The 20,164-nt window shown below is 43.5% G+C and overlaps 1 protein-coding gene across 2 annotated transcripts in view; it reads left to right on the top strand.

Moving 5' to 3' along the window:
• CDH2 (cadherin 2) overlaps positions 1–20,164 on the top strand; it is a 218,509-nt gene that overhangs the window by 186,842 nt on the left and 11,503 nt on the right. For both annotated transcript variants that reach the window (XM_036245120.1, XM_036245121.1), the window contains one exon: positions 19,371–19,535. In XM_036245120.1, the coding sequence (XP_036101013.1) occupies positions 19,371–19,535 (165 nt within the window). The remainder of the gene's footprint in view (positions 1–19,370; positions 19,536–20,164) is intronic.

Below are 20,164 nucleotides of genomic sequence, written 5' to 3'. Positions count from 1 at the left end.
TATTCATTCCATGAACATTTGCCAAGCAAATTCAATATTGCAGGTACTATTACAATCATCGGTGAGACAGAGGTGGGCAGAGCCGACAAAGGTCTGCTCTCAAGAGTCTCATATGCTTGAGAAATATTTAAAGTCCAAGATAATGTCTAGTTCATCTTTGTATCCGCAGTTATGGTACCTAGTTTATTATTGCTCAGTATATCTGGAAGTTCCCGTCTGGCCATAAAATAATGTGAGCTTCTGTAGCACTGTGTACACAGGAATGGCTCTTGTCAAAGATGAGAATGACCAATAGGTGGACAACGAAGAATGTCATCTGCTGGGAAGTAACATTTTAGATATCATGATCACTAACATTTATGAGGTCTGTACTGCATAGCAGGCATTCTGCCATGTACATTAAATGCTGTTACCTCTTAAATCTTGTGATATTTTAAAGCCTGTGATATTACATTTTGAAGATCCCCATTTCCGAGATAGAAAACAGAGCCTGTGTGTGGTTGAATTCTGTCAACTCATACAACTAGGAAGTGATCGATGCAGGATTTGATTCCAGGTCTGTCTTATGCTACATCCTAAACTAATTGCTCTGACATGGTTCTTCTGAAAATTATCTGGATGATATTAATGTAATCATGAAGAATCACTGTGACAGGCATTAAATATGTTTGATAAGCCATTTTCACTTACTAGTGCCTATCTCAGCGGCAGTGGTCAGAAAAAGAAACCAGAATTCTTGGGTCCTGCGTTTTTACCAGTAAACTCAGATCTACTCTATCTTAGATATAAATGTCGATGTTAGTCGACTGTACAATTGAATAAAAGCAAAATTTTTATGAACATATTTTCTCTTCCCCTTCTTTCCTTTTTTAAGCAAATAACATATTGCTTTTGTCTTACAAAGCACATTCTCACCCACTGTCGTGTATAATCTCTGTGGCATCCTGTTCGAGTTCTCCGCTCTGCATGTGTAGCAAGTTGCACGATTTGGTCTCAGAATTGGGACTCACAAAGCCACACCTCAAGCCCGGCTGTCAGCCTCCGTGCCTGGCTTACCTGGTCCTCACCTCTCTCACGGAGAAGAGGGGTTCAAGTCTGTTGAAAATTTGACTTGTGTGTAAAGCTGTTTTGAATACTGACTAAAGCGACTCTGTAAATATACCCCAGAGTTTCTTGCTTATAATTATCTTTGGATATTAACATGCATGTTTGGCTTACTCCTTAATTAATCTATGCTTTCACTTTCTTGGCCACGTTCAAGATGAACAAAAAATATGTTGATCACGTTATTTCATAAATCTACTGGTATTTCATGTTTCATGTCATTGTGCGTAATTTTCTAGGCATAAACTTAAACCCAACTCAATGAAGCTTCATTAAAAACAGTGATAACTGGAAGGACACTGGTCATAACGATGCTGTTTAGAGGCAGGAGCCGAAATACTTCTCAGCATCCGAGGGCCTGGACCAGGGCACTTGATATGACCTGATCTGGTTCTTTCTCTCCCCCACCCCATCCCTTTAGGAAATTGTTTAATGAGGTTTTATTGTTGTAGTTATTTTAGGAAAGATTCACTTGCTTTATTGACTTTATCCACTTAGTGATGCTTGAAATCAAGTGATAAACTTATCTGTTGCAAAGATTTATTAAAATGATCATCATAGCCCTGGCCGGTTTGGCTCAGCGGTTAGAGCGTCGACCTGCGGTCCTGAGAGACCCGGGTTCGGTTCCCGCTAAGGGCGCGTACCTCGGTTGCAGTTTGTCCCCGGCCCTGGTCAGTCGTGCGGGTGGCAGCCACTCGGTGTGTCCCTTTCACATCGATGTTTCTCTCTCTCTCTCTCTCTGTTCCTCTCTCTCCCTCCCACTCTACCTGAACAAAAAAATGGGAAAATGTCCTCGGGTGAGGATAAAAAAAATAAATAAATAAAATAAAATAAAATAAAAATAAAAATAAATAAATAAATAAAATGATTATCATAGGTCTTCAACCTCTCCTTTTCCTGACTTCTGAAGTTTTCTTTGCCCCCAGATAAAATCTTGGACATACATGTGTTGCTTCTACCCACTTTCCTGAGCTCAAAGATTTTGGGGGGATTTTTTTTTATGTTGTTCGCTGTGGCTAATTTCTTTATTTAGTTCTCGGTCTTCTTGTGGTGTCTTTTTGTGGCCTCTTGGTCCTTTGATGGCATTTTAGTGTTGATTAAGAGCCTTTTCCCATTACTGATCCTCTGTTATGATTTTCATTTGCAGTTCTCATTTACAGAAAATGGTGACAAAGTTACATAATGGGTTTTTCATGCATTCTAATTTCGCCTCATAATAGCAGAATGAAATGTGCAGTGTAGTAATGCTACGCCAAGGTTTCTGTCTCTTCTACCTCTGAAGTGGCTCATGAAATTCATTCGCTCATCTCCATCCCCAAGGCCGCTACTTTAAGTCAGGTCAGAGTCGTCACCGTCCTGCAGTGACATCCTCCTGAGAGTCCTGTTTCTGGTTCCACAACCCTATCCAGTTTGGGGAATTTATCAAATATAAGCATCCTCCTTCGCATGACATATCTTTGGCCCTGCACCTAAACTTCAGTGACCCTGTTGTGCACCAGGTCTGTGGGAAGGAGTGTGGAGTGTGCTGACTTCTTCAGGATGTGACTCCATCAAGCCTCCATTGTGGCCACTGAAGTTTTTTTCAAAGTCAGGGTGATTTGTCCTTTTACGATTTAATGACAGGCTTCCTCTCTCCACCCTTCCAGGGATAAAAGCAGCTATGGGTCTTCTTTCTCCTAGAAAAGGCTTGTCAGTTTCTTTATTTTTGTTCGCTAAACATCATTATGTTCTCAGCTATCTTGCGTTTTCAAAAGTCTGTGACTTAGTAACTTATCTTGCTTGTTCTTGGCATCAGAGTGCAAATTATAATCCCATGATTTTCTGTGTTCCAACCAGAAGCAGAAGGCTTCCCACAGGTTTACTCATATCAACAAGGAACATTCTCAGCCTCCCAGAAGCTTCCCTTGTACCCCTTGCCAGGTAGTAGGCTCTCTGCCAAAAGTCACTAGTTGTTTTTTGTTTTTTTTTTATTTCTATCACCATAGGTTAGTATTACTTGCTTTTGGATTTTATTATGAAAATGGATGTCATATAAGAGGCACTTTTCATATCTTTTTTTTTTTTTTACTCAACATTGTATCCGCAAGATTCATCCATGCTGTATTTAGACACAGTTTGTTTTTGTTGCTGCTGAATAGAATTCCAATTAACCACATTTTATTTATCCATTCTACCACACTTGGATCGACTTGGAGTTGATCCAGTTCTCACGTATGAAACTGCTATGAACATTCTTGTGTGGGTGTGGGTGCATTTCTGTTGTTAGGTGCACAGAGATTGGACTTCTAGGCTCTAGAAGTGTGTATGTGCAGTGTTAGTACAGTCCTGCCAGTTTTGCCGTGACTGGACCAGTTTCCAGCTCCCCTCAGTGAATAGGAGTCCAAGTGCTCAATGTCTGCACTAGTACTGGTGTTCTCAGTCTTTGTAAAGCGTAACCACTCTGATGGTGTCGGGGTGTGTGTCTTATTGCATTTAATTGGGATGTTCCTACTGACATAACATTTTGATATCTTCTTTGTGAACTTTTTTGTTCATCTTGTGTGTCTAGTTTTCTGTTGGGTTGTCTGTCTTTTTTATTGATTTGTAGGACATCCTTATATATTATGGATATCAGTTCTTTGCCAGATACATGTATTATAAATATCTTCTCTCATTCTGCAGCTTGCTCTCTTATTCTCCTAATGGTGTCTTGGGATGAACAGAAGTTTTTTATTTCAGTGGAGTCCAGTTTGTTATTTTTTTAAAATTACAGTTTGCGAATTCGTATCCTATTTAAGAAAACTTCGTCTACCCCAAGGTAATGAATCACCTCCCCCCCAAAATCTTTCAAATGTCTTCTTGAAGCTCTGGTTTACCTGCTAGATCTGTGGTTCATCTGTAATAGATTATTCATTTGGCATGAGATACGGATCAGAGTTCTTTTTCCTTTTCTTCTGCTGTGGATATTCAGCATTGTTTACTACAAAGATAACCCTCTGGCTGCATTGGGGCGGTTCGTTTGATACAAAGTGGCGGTTACATATGGTGAGTCCGGGGGTCGGCTTCCTGACCCTCTGCTCTGCTACTTGTTCTATTTGTTCTTGGGCCAGTTCCCTGCTGTTTCCATTACTATAGCTTTCTGTTAAATCTATTAGGATACATTCTCCTACTGAATTCGCCAGGATTTTTTCAAAGTTTTGTGGATTTTATTATTTACCTTTTTTTTTTCCTGATGGAAAGAAAACCACATTTATGTAATACTCTTCCTTTCTAAGTGAATTTATTCCAAATGCTCTTCTGTTTTCTAAATATGAATTATTGCTTTAAATATTAAAATCACTGTTAGTTCCTGAGTTCAGTTTTATGAAATACATTGTATTCTGTTTTCCATAAATAGAATGGGCCTCTCTGTTAGAAATTCCATTTCTATGTAGTAGTATGCATTAAGCCTTTTTGGCAACAGACTATGATCCATACATTTTTATTCGTTTGTTGTTGTTTTTTAAGACATTATCTCTTTACAGCAGTGGGCCTCGGAAATGGATGGGTGCCATGGTGCATTCCAGACAAGCGTTAGTCGATTTTTATTACACATGCATGGTATCGTATGGAGCATGTGCATTCCCCCAAGACGTGGATGGAGAGTGTGCCATGGAGGCAGACGTAGCTTGTTATCATCAGGCCGTGGGCTGCTCGATGTCTCCGCCGACGGCCTTAAAGAATTGCCAGGTTGAAAGGGCGCGTAGATCTCAGAGGTCGGTCCAGGCAGTTGGCTGATGCCTGTGGCTGGAGGCACAGGCTGGTCTGCAGCAGCTGTCTGGAGGAGTCTGTGACGCCTGGCCTAAAGCTGGCTTAGCCAGGATGCCTGTCAAGTATCCTTCTTAAGGAGCTAACTGATTAGAAAGAATGCACAGCAAAGCATCCATGGCAAGGGCGGCCCTCCCTATCCTCCCTGCTCTTACTTAGCATCTCCGTTTTAAGTTTTGCGCCAAAACATAGGTTGCTACTTTCTTGAACAAAATAGCTAGCACGGGCCTAAGAAAAGACAGACAGACACCCCTGTATCTTTCTTGCCTTGTGTGTGGTAGACCTTCACCAGTGCCTGTGTGTGGACAGTCTGCTCCCCTTGGACGGCCAGGACATGAGGTCAGGCCATACCTGAAACTAGCTTGGGATGTGTTCTGAACAGCACCATTATCCCCTCACAGGGCGCTCTTAGTATAAAAATACCCAGTGTCTTTTGAGAGGGTGCGGTTCCTTCTTTATCTGCTTCCCTGCCATAATCAGCAGGTCTTTTAGTGGTTATCAAGTCATGTTTAATCACCCTTATTAGTAAATGTCCTTCAGTGCCCTTTTGGCCAGTGGGGCTGGTCGCAGATACAGTATCCCTTTTAATGATCTTGGCATCTATTTCCTTGCTTATCAGCTTCACTAATAAAATCAGGGGGAATGTACAATACAGCCAATAGCTCACTATTCCTGGAACCATCCCCTTTTCGCCCCCGGATAGGAAACAGACTGTTAGCTTCCTCCTTTTTAAAGTTAAAGACTTCTAAAGAGCAGGCAGACCGCCTCCAGAGGGGAGGGTTGGGCTGGGTGGTGTGTGTGTGTGGGGGGGGGGGGTGGAGGGATTGAGCAAAAACATTAAAGAAGAGAGAACTCAGGGACATGGACAGCAGTGTGGTTGGTGATTGCAGGGAGGAGATGGGTGGAGACAGAAGAGGGCAGAGGGGATAAATGGTGATGGAAAAAATAATAAAATAAAACAGGGGAGTACAAAGCTTAAGACTTAATGTAAGATTGTTCTTGCCCTGGCCAGTTTCTCAGTGGTTAGAGCACCGACTCTCGGACCATGAGTAGCATATTCAATTCCAGCCAAGGGGATGGACCTCGGTTGCAGTTTATCCCTGGCCCTAGTCATGGTCATGCCGGAGGCAACCAGTCGACATGTCTCTCTCATGTTGATGTTTCACTCTCTCTTCCCCTCCCTCTCTGTTTGGAAATAGATGGGAAAATATCCTTGAGTTAGGACTTAAAAAAAAAAAAAAAAAGATTGTTCTTATATTAAAGAAGCATTTGTTGAGTCTGTATTACGTTTACAATGCTAACTAGTGTCCACTTTCCGAAGCCTCTGCCTACATCATGCATCTTCATTCTCCATAATAGCGGAAGCTATTGTTTGAGGTGCCCTGTGTGAGGCGCTGTACCAAGTGCTGTCTGTACATGATTCCACTTGACCCTCCCCCCAGGACAGCACAGTAGGCACACATGTTAGGAAGGAGCAAAGTGGGGATTACATCCTCGTCCACCTGAGTCCCTAGGGGAGGGTGTGCTTCCCATGTCTTGTAGAATTCTTGGCAAAGTTTAGTCTCAGCCCTACAATTAAAACAGTGTCTTCCGGAATGTCACTGGCGTTTTCAAAGAAGGCTGTTTTGTCTTTGAAGCAGGCTCTGGGACATCCAGCAGCTTCTTCTGCTCCTAAACTTTGACTTGGGAAATGTTCCATTCCCAGGTCCTGGGCTGTTGCGGGGACTCGGGAACGATGAAAAGGCTCTGCTGTTCGTGTCAGGAGGTTTCACAGATGACAATCAGTAGACACTGGAATCCTCTGTGCCACGGCAGCACTCGGAGAGCAGGGCTTGTCGTCCCGACGGGCTGTCAACTCATTAGACATGAAAGCTGACGCCTGTTAGAGCCGGTTGTGACAGAAAGTGTGAGTGGCGACTTAAAGATTCCATATCAGTTTTCTCTTGATCACTCGTGGGTTCTTGGCCCTTATTATCCACCGCGTACCAGGCTGTCTTCCCCCGCCCACTGCTGCTGAGTGTAACATCACGATTGGCTGGGTTTTTTTTCCTTCAGACAAGGCCCGGCACCTCCTGGGCTCAGTAGGTTTCATATTCCAGGACTGCAGGACTCTCTGACTTCCCAAATTGGGTTTCTTATGTTTTCGAGACTTGTGCTGGACTAGTTTCCTATCCCAGCCCTGACGGTTTGGGGGCCATGAGAAGGTGGATCGTGTGTCCCCTGAAGTCACGGCGTGTGCACTGCGGGTCTCTTGATACAAAGCCCATGGCTGTGTTTTATTTAGCTTGCAGGTTGTAAAAATCGAAAAATTCACATAAATTTCAGTGTCCTAATTCTCTCAAAAAATGGTAAGATCTAGCAATATGGCCTGTGTTCTGACATGACAGCAGTTGTTGGAAACTAAATAGAGGCTTCTCTTTCAGCAGGACAAGATATTTCAGTAACTCTGTTTTCCTATTTTTTTTTATACCGGGCCATCTGTATTGATTTATGTTACCAGCTGACCCTGTATAGCTACCTGATTTTTACAAACTCTGATTCAGTTACATGGTAATCACTAGGCTTTGGATTAACAACATAGATTTCTACAAGGAGGAGGTATATCGTGCTGTGAAACCATAAAATAATTTCTGTAGTACTGGTTTAAAAAGGAAAAAGAAAGTGGATTGGCTACAAATATATTTAGCCATATGTATTCATTAAAATAGGCTAACTGCTCTATCAAACTCTACGATGTCAATGACCCAAGCCTCGTTGAAATGTATTTCTTGCTTACTTAGCAGTCATTGGGTTTCAGGTAGTGGGAATGTGAGATGGGAAGGAGAGGTTGCTCTGCTCCACATGGTCATTCGGGGACCCAGTGTGCCACTCACTCCCCCGTCTTCCCCAGGAGTGTTCCAAGGTCTCACTAGACACGTGTACATGCAGTCCCTCGATGGCAAAGGGGCAGGGAGAATGATTTGCTGGGGATTTTTATGGGCCAGGCCTGGAAGTGGTACACATCACGTCCACGCCTGCCTAGGGCTCAGCCACCAGCTGGAAGTCTCCACCCTGCCCTCGTTAGGGACGCAAGCTTAGAGAACATTTCCTGAGTTTCTGTGAAAACTTTACCCCCCCTCCCTCCCCCCACACACACAGCAGGCTGCCAGATCCTGTGCATCATTCCAACTCATCCAGACAGGCCGGAGGAAGTGGTCCCCTGGACACAGAGGAGCCAGGAGGTGCAGCAGCTTGTGAAAATGGGGCGCTCTGTGAGCATGAGAAACAGTCTATAACACTCACCAAAACCAGGGAGGACATCTTTCCCTTACCTGAAGAACGTGCCAGAACTCCCTGTCTGTGACAGTCTTCTGAACAGGGCCACAAATAATTTCAGGATAGAAGGAGTTGTAATAGGAGCTTCATGTAATGACCCAGGGCTCCAAACCCAAAAGGTCCAGGTAGAATTACTGTCTGCGTACCAGTTGGCTTTTTTTTTTTTTTTTAAATGAGATACATTTCTTAGTGATTTGTGGAAATTAGTCTAAGTATTTTAGTAGATGGGTCCCCAGAATCTCCATGATGCAGAAAGCACATTCAGCAGCGTCCAGGTGTCAGAGATGGGGTGAGCACCCTCGGTTGCTGTGACCTGGTATTTGGCTTTGAAGAATGGGGACCCTGAGAGTTGATGACGTCTCCTCTCTCTGCCCCTCCCCCTTGGCAGTTTAGACCTGCAGAAGGGTTGAGCTGCCAGGACGGCAAACCTGTGCCATGTCACTTCACACTTCTGTGCCTAACTACGTGGCAACCAAGGTTCACCTCAAGACATTTTCTCTTGAGGTCCCAGACTAAATCAAGTGTCGGTTCTCTGTGCTCCTGCAGGAACCGTGTCTGTATTTTGTGTGTCCAGCCTGGTTGGGACCATAAACTCTGAGAGCAGGGCTTGTCATATTCATTTTGTTTTGCAGTGTGCGGGGCAGGTCCCCCCCGCCGCAGGCACTCACAGGGTGTTTGTACGCTGGGCCCGCTTCTGGAATCTTAGTTTGCAAGTCCACCAAGAGGGATGGATCATTGAACCAGTACACCCCTGACAACTTCACTTTCATTCTTTGAAATTTCTCTTGTCTTTGGGAAGTGATCGCATTCATCAGTGCTAGCATCCATTACCTCCTGGCTCTGAGTGGAGCACTGTGTCACACTCCTGGTTTGCTTGTCTCTCCCAATCTTCCCAACAACCCTGTGCAGCAGATACTGCTGATAGTTCAGTCGTCAGAACCAGGCTTGTGTGACTTGAGAGACCAAGCTCTGATGCACTCTGCTAGAGGTCATATGGTAGATGTTTTATTTAGTCTTGTTGGTCTGTAGCAGGTGGGCATTACTGACTAGGGCCAGTGAGGCTGGGCACTAGCCACAGCTTGTTAGATGACTACTAATAATCTGGCTTGAGAACAGGTAGAGGGTAAAACCCAATTACTTGGTTAAACGTGGTTTGCAACATGGAGCACATTTTGACATTAATGAAGTTAAAATCTCAAGAAACACACTGAGCAGCCAAGTCATTTATTTATTTTTGTCAGGAATACAGTCTGAACAGCTGGAACTAAAATCTAAAGTCCAGGCTGGATGCCTAGACAAAGGGGAATGGGGTGCAGATACCAGAAAGCCCCTAGAGACCAAGCCAGCCACCTTCCTGAGTCAAGGTCACTATGAGCCTGGGCTCACTGGACATCCTGCCCCAAAGCGAAGAATCAAGCCCCGCTGTCTCTGACTCAGCAGATGATGAAGCTGTGTAATTTAATCGTGGTATATTTGATTCTCTGAAATAATTGTTTTACAAAAACGTTCTGCTGTATAAGCAAACCGACAGATGGCTGAATCTGGGTAAACTGGAGACCACTTTCAACATTTTTATTGTTGGCTAAAGCACACTCTGTTAATTATGCCCCCAAGTCATTCGTCTTTTCACATCCACCTGCAAACACTCTGTTCCTATTAGCTGCTGAAAGAGTGGCACTGACTTCACAAGCCAAGCGGAAGGACATTGTCATCAGGGGTTGGGTTAGCACATTGTCATCTCCTTTTTGCATGCTGTTCTCAGAACACCTTGGCCAGGTGGCGTCATCCGTTGGCTGCAGACGCATAGATTCTGAGCTGTCCCATTAGCTGCCCGGTGTTAAATACCTGTCCCGTGCACATGATTTGCACATGACTCTTCACTGGGTATTCCTGTCACTTCGCGTGAATGAACACAATATTTTATGTAATATTTTTTCTTTGAGTAATTATATGTTTACTACAATTAGTGTTAGGTGAATGGAAAGTAATCAATATTCCTATAATCAAGTGATAAAGATGTGGATGCCAAGTATATGTTAGCAGTATGTGTGGGGGGGTTAAGATACTAAGTGCCAAAGTTCCACCTCTTGGCCAAATCTGCCAACTGCCTGATATTATAAACACAGTTGCATTGAACACAGCCATGAGCCATGCCCATTGTTTACATATTGTTTATGGCTAGTTTTCACTGCAGCACCGCAGAATGGGGACCCTGTGACAGACCGTGTGGTCCCCAAGCCTAAGATACTGTCTGGTCCTCACAGAAAAGGCTTGTTGACCCTTGCTATAAACTTATTCCATTCATGGAAGCATTAGCTTTTTCGTCCAAAGGTTGCATCCTTTGGATGTTAGCACAGGAAATGTAAGTCATCTTGCCAAGGTCACCCAGTGAGATGTGGTGGAGCCCGGGTTTGAATTAAAGCACTCTGATTTCAGATCCCACCTTTTAAATGACAGGACTATGCTTTCTTTGCTGTGTTGAGTTTATGTGGGAATTTATCTCAAAATATATCTTTAGGAAATTCCAAAAAAAGATGTGACATAATCTAGTGAAGGATTTGATGCTCTGTCACCATAGTCCCGACCAAATATTGCCATTTCTTTACTTATTTTTAGGTTTCCTCCAAGATAGAATAATAGGTCATGCTAAGATAGAATGACTTTGATCTTAGGTCTGACATTTTAATTTATGTTAAGAATTAGGAACTTGGGCCCTAGCTGGTTTGGCTCAGCGGTTAGAGCGTCTGCCTGCGGTCCTGAGAGACCCGGGTTCGGTTCCCGCTAAGGGCACATACCTCGGTTGCAGTTTGTCCCCGGCCCTGGTCAGTTGTGCGGGTGGCAGCCACTCGATGTGTCCCTTTCACATCGAAGTTTCTCTCTCCCTCTCTCTCTTCCTCTCTCTCCCCCCCACTCTACCTGAACAAAAAATGTCCTCGGGTGAGGATAAAAAAAAAAAAGAATTAGGAACTTGGGTTAGAATATGGAGTTGAAGATGCATTTGGAAGGCTACACTTTTGTCTCCTTGGAAGGGTTAAGAACTGTGCTCATAGTTATAGGGCTGTAACTGAAGTGCATGGAAAGAATGGGAAACGACAAGCTTTGGATAGAAAATACATTTCAGTCTACGGCCATACCACCCTGAACGCGCCCGATCTCGTCTGATCTCGGAAGCTAAGCAGGGTCGGGCCTGGTTAGTACTTGGATGGGAGAAAATACAGTTCAAATTCCAGGAGCAGCATCTTTCCGAAGCCCCGTTACTCTGCTTCATCGTGGAGCTCTGGACGGGCCTGTCCTCACTTCTTCCAACAGCATTTCTCACGTTTCACATCTCGTATCTCCTGTAATAGTCTATAGATTGTATGTTTTCATCATTTTTACATAATGTTTATTTAGCCCGGCCGGTGTGGCTCAGTGGTTTAACATCAACCCATGCACCAAGAGGTCACCCCGGTCAGGGCCCAGGCCCAGGTTGTGAGCCCAATCCCCAGTAGGGGAATACAGGAGGTAGCCAATCGATGTTTTTTTTCATCGATATTTCTCCCCCTCCCCACCTTTCTCTCTAAAAAAATTTTTTTTTAATTTTTAAAATATGTCTTTTTAAAAGACATTAGACTAAAAGCTCTACGGGTGACCCGGTCAGATTGGCTCAGCGGTTAGAGCATCAAGGGCGCGTGCCTCGGTTGCGGTTCGTCCTCAGCCCTGATCAGGATCGTGCGGGAGGCAGCCAGTTGATGTGTCTCTCACGTCGATGTTTCTCTCTCCCCTCCTCCCACTCTATCTGAACAAAAATGGAAAAATATCCTCGGGTAAGGATTTAAAATAAAAGCTCTATGGGTTAGGAACCATGTCTGTGACCCTAGAGACTCTTCAGAAAGGATTTGTTGAATGAAATTTAATTGAATTGCTTTTGCTGCATTTTTCCAAAAGAACATGTCGTAAATTTATAATGGGAAATAAGTTGCGATAAATTTTTTTTTATCCTCACCCGAAGACATTTTTCCATTTTTTGTTCAGATAGAGTGGGAGGGTGAGAGAGAGAGAGAAACATTGACGTGAAAGGGACACATCGAGTGGCTGCCACCCGCACAACCCAACCAAGGCTGGGGACAAACTGCAACCAAGGTACATGCCCTTAGCAGGAACCGAACCCGGGTCTCTCTGGACCTCAGGCCAATGCTCCAACCGCTGAGCCAAACCGGCCAGGGCAAGTTGTGATAAAATTTTAACAGTGCCACTTTCAGAAGCAGAACCATCATTCTGCACCAAAGAATGACCCTTCAGCTCACCCATATTTCTGAAAACAGAATTTTAAAAGCAGCTGTGACAGGGAAGCATCAGTAACACTAAACCATGGGAGCAGAAGCGATGCGTGTGTTTGAGGGGACCCGGCCGTCCTTGAGGGAGGGAGGAAACTGGCTCTCCAGTGAGATTAAAATGTGGTTTTTGAAAACAGAGCCCGGAGGACCTGCATCTGTATATTAAGTCCCCAAGTTATTTTATCTCTAGGAGGTTCATTATTCAAACCAGAAATACATATTTTTTAATCCTCACCTGAGGATATTTTTCCATTTATCTTCAGATAGAGTGGGAAGGAAGGTGGGAGGGGGAGAGAGAGAAACATCAATGTAAGACATCAACTGGCTGCCTCCCTGACCAGGGCCAGGGATCGAACCGAAACCGAGGTATGTGCCCTTGAGCGGAATCAAACCTGCGACTCTTTGGTCTGCGGGCCGACGTTCTAACTGCTGAGCCAAACTGGCCAGGACCAAACCAGAAATATTTTTAGCAAACGTTTTGTTTGGGGGACTTCAACAATCCATAGAATCTAGTTAGTTTTTCACATCATTTCACTTGGTAGATATAGTCACCATAATAACTATATTTCTCTGGGGAAGAAAATTAGGTCATAACGTAATTTCCATAAAGCTTGCAAGGGTATTTGAGTTACTTGTCAGCAGTCCTATGATAATGTATTGACATCTTATCACTATTTTATTCAATTATTTTAATGCCAGGAGCAACGGCGGAGAGATAATAATGTTCTTTCCCATCTTCCATTCCTTTCTGTGTCTGTCTAAAGAGTTGCTTGCTTGTGCCATAGTCAGCTTTTTCCCAGGTAACTTTTGTTTATTTTAAATCCTCACCGGAGGACCTTTTTCCATTTATCTTCAGATAGAGATAGAGTGGGATGGAGGAAAGGAGGAAGAGAGAGAGAGAAACATCCATGTGAGAGAGACACATCAACTGGTTGCCTCTCGTACGACTCCAACCAGGGCTGGGACGAACCACAACCGAGGTACTTGTGGCCTTGGCTGGAATCGAACCCAGACTCTTTGGTCCACGGGCCGAGGCTCTAACCACTGAGCCAAACTGGCCAGGGCTCCCAGGTAACTTTTTTTTCCTTCAGAATTTTGTTCATTTACTTTCATATTAGTATGTTTATTAGTCTCAGTCAGTCTCGAGACATGAAAAAGGTTTACCTTATCTAAATGAGAATTTTAAAGAATTGCCCCTTGTACCAGCCCTTGCTTAGGAGATAGCAGAACTGGGTTTCGGCAATGTTTCACCAGTGGAGGCTGAGAACGGACCAGAACTTTGAGTGCCCCCCACCCCCACCCCCACCTACCAGACCCTGGCTGGATCTCCTCCACTAAAATCAGTGAGGTTTGTTTTAACCAATGACCAGCTGTGCCCAAGGAGCATAACCACCTTGAACTCCCTTCTAGCACGTAAAACCCTTCATATTTCCTTCCGCAGCAAACTGTGTTTGGTGCATTTCTCAGTCGCCTTGGCAACAAGATGCAGCTTTTTTGTTACGTATTTTGCTTCTCTGGTGGTCTCTGTTTTATCTTTCCACACTGCTTCACTGAGTCCGTGACCTTGGGCAAATCATTAGCCTCTCTGAGCTGCTATAATCAGTGAAATGGAACAACATCCACTTGGAAGGACTTTTGCTTGGAGTACAGTTGACCCTTGAACAACGCAGGGGATGGGAGGGATGGTTAGGATGCTGATCCCCCTGCACAGTCGAAAATGCGTGGTAAGTTTTTACTCTCCCAAAATGTAACCCCTAAGAGTCTACCATTACCGGAAGCCTAATGGATAACACAAAAGATCAAGTAACACATATTTTATTTTATTTAACACAATCAAAAGCCTTAAGGTAGATCCGTGGTATCACTTTCTGAGCCAGCTGTAAATCATTGCAAGTCAGTGGAGCTTAACAGGAAAAGCAGGAAGCAGCGTTTTAGCTGTTCACTTCTTAAAAACTCTCCCAGAATTGTATCATCTTTAAGACATTTTCAATCAGAGATGGGGGAAAATACATATTTTTCACAACTTGCAATGTTAATATTTAAAAAACCCTAATCCCATGTCTACTTTTAATAATTGTTGCCCAAAAAAACACATTCAAAACATCACCTAAAACAATGTTTTTTTGGCCTTCATTTGAAAATTAAATTTCTTGCCCTGGCCGGTTTGGCTCAGCGGTTAGAGCGTCCGCCTGCGGTCCAGAGAGACCTGGGTTCGGTTCCCGCTAAGGGCATGTACCTCAGTTGCAGTTTGTCCCCGGCCCTGGTTGGTCGTGCGGGTGGCAGCCACTCGATGTGTCCCTTCCACATCGATGTTTCCCTCTCTCTCTCTTCCTCTCTCTCCCTCCCACTCTATCTGTACAAAAAAATGGAAAAATGTCCTCGGGTGAGGATTAAAAAAAAAAAAGAAAATTAAATTTCTTTGGGAAGTTAACATTGTAAAGGTTGACAATCATGAGAGAATTTTCAGATCCACTTTTTCTCGAGAGAGAGTTGTAGGAATCAAATAAAGATTTCTTGATGGATTGTTCCTTTTCCTTTGTAAACTTCAGCATTAAGGCCATGGACCCAGTGACCTTGAGAATGTTTTTAAGCCTCTGTAATTCTCTTTATAATTCTTATCCTCCATGTTGTAATTTGTGTAAGTAAAGCATTGCAGGATTGTAAAGATGTATAATTTAGAAGGTTTACACAGAGTGACCCCTTAACAAAGACTTAAAATTGGACCTTCATGTCCGGACCTCTGCCATAGAACACAGAAGTGGGCAGAAAGTCCTTTTCTGAAACCTGAGCACACCCGCACCCGCCTCCTGCCACCGCCAGATTTTTATATCCTGTATTTGCAACAGACAAGAAGAAATTGTAAGCCATGTGTTTTAACCCAGTGTAACTTCCTGTATGTCAGTGGTTTTCTACGTCTCTTTTAGATACCAGGGTAACTGAGGAACTTAACACGTTTCCATCATTATGGTGGACTGAACGTGGCAGTGAGTCTCAGCACGGGACCCAGGGTCTCCCCCTCCCTCCCCACTGTGGATTGTGGCTACGGCGTATAACGTGACCCAAGGCACATTTCCTGAATTAGGCTGCTTTTTTGAACACCTGCCATGAAAACCGTCCCTTAGACTTTATTCAACACATTTTTTAATGAGCACTTTCTAGGGGCCTGATGTATTGATGGTGGAAAAGACTGGGAAGGGCTACAGACTTTTTGAACACTACTTCTCTCTAGTTCTTCAGGTAGTAGGAAAAGCCTGTCAAAAGAAAGATTAGAACCTGTGAATTTATATGCTGCTCTGTGCATCCACTAAGGCCAGGTAGAGGTGCTGTGATCCGTAGTAACACATTATGTCAGAATTATGTCAGAATTTAACGTCTATTTTGCCAGATCTTTCTATTTTTAGGTGAAATGTTGGCAACTTACTAGAAAATGTTTAAAACACTGTAGCAAATCAAAATGCATTTGAGTTTGTTACCTTTGGATATGGTGGGGGCTAAGAAATCAGGTAGACAGGCTCTTCCAGGTGAGAAGTAGCATAAGCAGAGGCCTCATGCCTCCTTTGTCTCCGGTCAAGCCAAACAAATGTATCTGTGTTCTTACACTGGATGATCAGATAATACGCTGAAGACGCTCAAGGAGTCCATCACCAGGTAGAAGACGGTACTTCAACATAAGGTTCAAGTACGTAATGCCATGTAACTCAGACTTCTAATGAGGCATTTTACATCCTCGGCACAAAAATACTTATTAACTTCCATCATTCTACTTACAGTCTGTTTTCTCCTTTTCACAAAAAGCTCTGCTAGTTATCAGAAGACACACTCATTCACAGCAACCCTACTCTGTTTCTTTTGGTGGTTATGTAGTTCAATGTGGCCTTGGGGGGGAAAAAATGCTTCTTAATGTCTGAGCAGTCATGATTCTCTAAGTAAATCTCTCTTTTTTATTTTGTATACTATTTTAATCTATCGAAGGCTTTCACATCTATGTCATTGTATGCCTTTACTTGAATGTGTTCTATAAAAACTCACAACTTCTACAGAAGTTTAAATGAGCACATGTGTGTAAAGGTCAAGACGTTTTCACTCAAGTTCCATATGGATAATATAAAATACTCTGTCCTGCCCTGGCCAGTATGGCTCAGCAGTTAGAGCATCAGCCCGCGGACCCATGATTCATGGGTTCGACTCCAGTCAAGGGCGCGTACCTCAGTTGCAATTCGTCCCCGGCCCTGGTTAGGGTCGTGCAGGAGGCAGCCACTCGAGGTGTCCCTCTCACATAGATTTTTCTCTCTCTCTTTCTTTCTCTCTCTCCCTCCCACTCTATCTGAACAAAAATACCCTCTGGTGAGGATTAAAAAAATAAATAAATAAAATAAAATCCTCTGTCCCGACCAGAGAAAACAGTATCCTCATGTCTTTGCTCATACCGTTGATTGTTTTTTCCGCCTAATCCATATATTGTTCAAGGTTCAAAAGTATGGCCAGTTTTCTCACTCTGAGCATATACTTCAAGACATACCAAGTTTACATGCCGGGCTGGCTAGTCCTACTCTCTGTACCTGCCTCACCGCCCACATCACCTGTATACTCCTTCAAGGAGGGGCTGTTCCTCCACGCCTTCGCCAGTTACACTAGCGGAATCTCTTGGAAAGGGCTTGTTTAGGGGAGTGTAGTCAGGAGCACGGAGTTAGGTTTTAGATCAGTGTTTTGAAGTCAGACACATCTGGTTTTGATTTCCATCCTAATCATAGACTCGCTGTGTGACCTTGGGGAGGTTACTCAACCCCTCCGAGTCTGCTTCTTTCCCTAAAAACACGATAAGAGATTCGTGATAGGTTTCTTAGAAAGTATTTGTGAGAAGACACTTATCAAGAGGCTGGTATAGTGGGTGCCTGGTACATGGAGGGTGTGAATGTCTGTGACCTTTCTCTTCTCTGTCCTCTTTGTTATTTTAATCATTCCTCACATTCCTGTCCCTCCACACTCATCTGTCTGGTTTGTTAGTCTCTAAATCCAACCTTGTAGCTCAGACTTGACCCACGCTTTCCAGTGACTGGGCGAAGAACGGGGCTTTGAAGTCTGATACGTTCGGAGTCAGTCTGTCTCTCGGTTGCGTAGATCTGCGACCGTGGACTCGTTACTTGAGTTGTTTGAGACTCAGCTTCTCGGAGTCTTAAATGGAGATAATAAAACTTAATATCTACAGTGTTGTTCAGAGCTTTATATGAGCAAACGCATAGAAAATTCCCGGAACACAGTGAATATTCAAGCACTGAATTAATCACAATTATTATAGAGATACTGCCATCGGTCTTCACCTGGTTTTAGACAGAGACGAAACCTGAATTGCAAAGAGTATCAGAAACTGTGCTTTCTGTAAATATCAACATTATGTTGGAGAATGTGGCATTTGTATCACTAGAATTTAGGGGTTTGAAAGTATTTGCCCAAATTTGAAAGTTTGATGCATTTTCACATTATAGTCAGTGTCTTTATATATCCCTGCCTTGCTGGCAAATGTTAACACTGAATGTAGTGCTGAGGGCTCAGTCTTTGCCCAGAGAATTCTTCACAAGTTCTGCTGTTTGTCCCAAAGGGGTTGGCTGTTTGCTGAGACATTCCCACAGGGGCCAGAGGTCAGCAAACTTTTTCTGGGAAGAACAAGACATACAGTAAGGTTTGCGGGCCATGTACAGCCTCTTGGGCACATTCTTCTTCATAGTTATTGTTGTTTTAAATGACTCTTTAAAAATGCAAAAGCCAGTCTTTGAAAAATAGGAAATGGGGTCAGACTGGGCCTACAAACCATAACTTGCGGACTCTAAACTCGGAAGGGACAGAGGAGTAGTGACTCTGAAAACAGGATGACCTCATACCTTCCTTTAAGGAAAAGGAAAACATACCTGCATCTGTCTAAAAAAATATTAAAACTTCACAAGGGAGGACAAAGCTTTCTTCCACCCTCTCGGGGTCCTGGGCTGGGTCTGAAAATTAACAAAGTTTACATGCCGGGCTGGCTAGTCCTACTCACTGTACCTGCCTCACCGCCCACATCACCTGTATACTCCTTCAAGGAGGGGCTACTCCTCCGTGACTTCACCAGTTCCATTAGCGGAATCTCTTGGTAAGGACTTGTTTAGGGGAACATAGAAAGACGAACAAGAGAAAAGCGTACACATTTAAAAATGGTTTGCACATACAGGGGAGTTTTCACAAGAGAATGAAAACCCAAAGAAGTGACCAGAGCAGGAAGCTTTTAGACACGACGAAGGGGTTGGGCCCGGTGAGGGGTAACCAGGACGATAAGGGTTAGTTCGACAAAGTTTGTTGGCACAGATTTCTCGGCCCCAAATTCCCGAAGTGATAAGAATGTCTTCCCTCCTCCTGGTACAAGGGGACCCTCCACATGGCAGTTTTAGGGAAACTCCTGTTTCTGTCAGTTTTTTAAAAACCCCTTCACCTTAAGGTATTTAATGTTCTAAGGTGGTCTGTTTTAGGGTGGTATGTCCTGAACCCCATCAACATTTGGTTATTACCTTTGCTTCTTCGGTACAACTCTATTTTCTAGTCGGTTCCAAGTGGGACCCCGTGACACTGCTGTTTTCCATTGGAAACTGATAAGGAGCAGAGTAAAACAGATGGGGCGCAGACTGCAGAAACGGAAAACACAGGCAAGGGCTGTGTGAAGGAAATATTTAATCATAACATGGAAATCGCGCGGTGGCAACTTTTCCATTATGTTAAATTTCACTCATTTCTATGCGTTCCGGGTATGTGTTGAAACACAAATGTGGTAATTTTCCATCTTGATGCCCACCTACCACGGGTTTTTGATTTTGTCTTTTGCAGGACTATGACTTGAGCCAGCTCCAGCAGCCTGATACCGTGGAACCTGATGCCATCAAGCCTGTAGGAATCCGACGGCTGGATGAGAGACCCATTCACGCGGAGCCCCAGTACCCCGTGCGCTCTGCAGCCCCTCACCCTGGGGACATCGGGGATTTCATTAACGAGGTAAAAGGAGAGACGCACCTTCTTTCCAAGGGTGTTTCTTTTATGCTAATGTTGCGCTCTACGCAGCCCGAAAAGTGTTTGGAAGGCAGCTGTGTAGTTCAAAAAAACGCACTTGTTTTCTTAAGTTTATCTTCATGTGTAAGTAAACGTGGCTTCGGGAACACACAGTAGATTTCATTGCTTTGATCAGCCAAAAGGACATCTATCAATGAATATTCTGCATTTGTAAATGACATCATGTATATTATCAGTATTAGTCACACTGTCTCTAAAAGGATTTTTCCCTAGATTAGAAGCAACAAATAGTCTAACAATATTAAATAGTGTGTTCCAATTTCATTTATTAGCACTGATGAATGTCAAAATAATTCCCTTCCCTTTTCCTCATTTTGTAACCTTTAAATCCACAAATGGTGGGAATTCAGTGCCTATCAGTGACTAGAAAGTTCCATCAAATGAGATTAGTAGAAAGAGCAGCTAAATTAAATACTATGTAAGTGATTTAAATACTTGTCTAGTTGAGGAGTTTTAAGAGCTTCTGTAAGAGGCAGCTAATTCTCTGTTGAATATAACAGATTTGATTTTCACTGTCAAAATTATTATGGCATTCTTTTAGTTCATGACTGACC

This window comes from Molossus molossus, unplaced genomic scaffold, assembly GCF_014108415.1.
Source record: "Molossus molossus isolate mMolMol1 unplaced genomic scaffold, mMolMol1.p scaffold_m16_p_6, whole genome shotgun sequence".
NCBI classification, from domain to species: Eukaryota; Metazoa; Chordata; class Mammalia; order Chiroptera; family Molossidae; genus Molossus; species Molossus molossus.
Note: the sequence above shows the minus strand (reverse complement) of the source record. Positions and strands in the feature narration are given on the sequence as shown.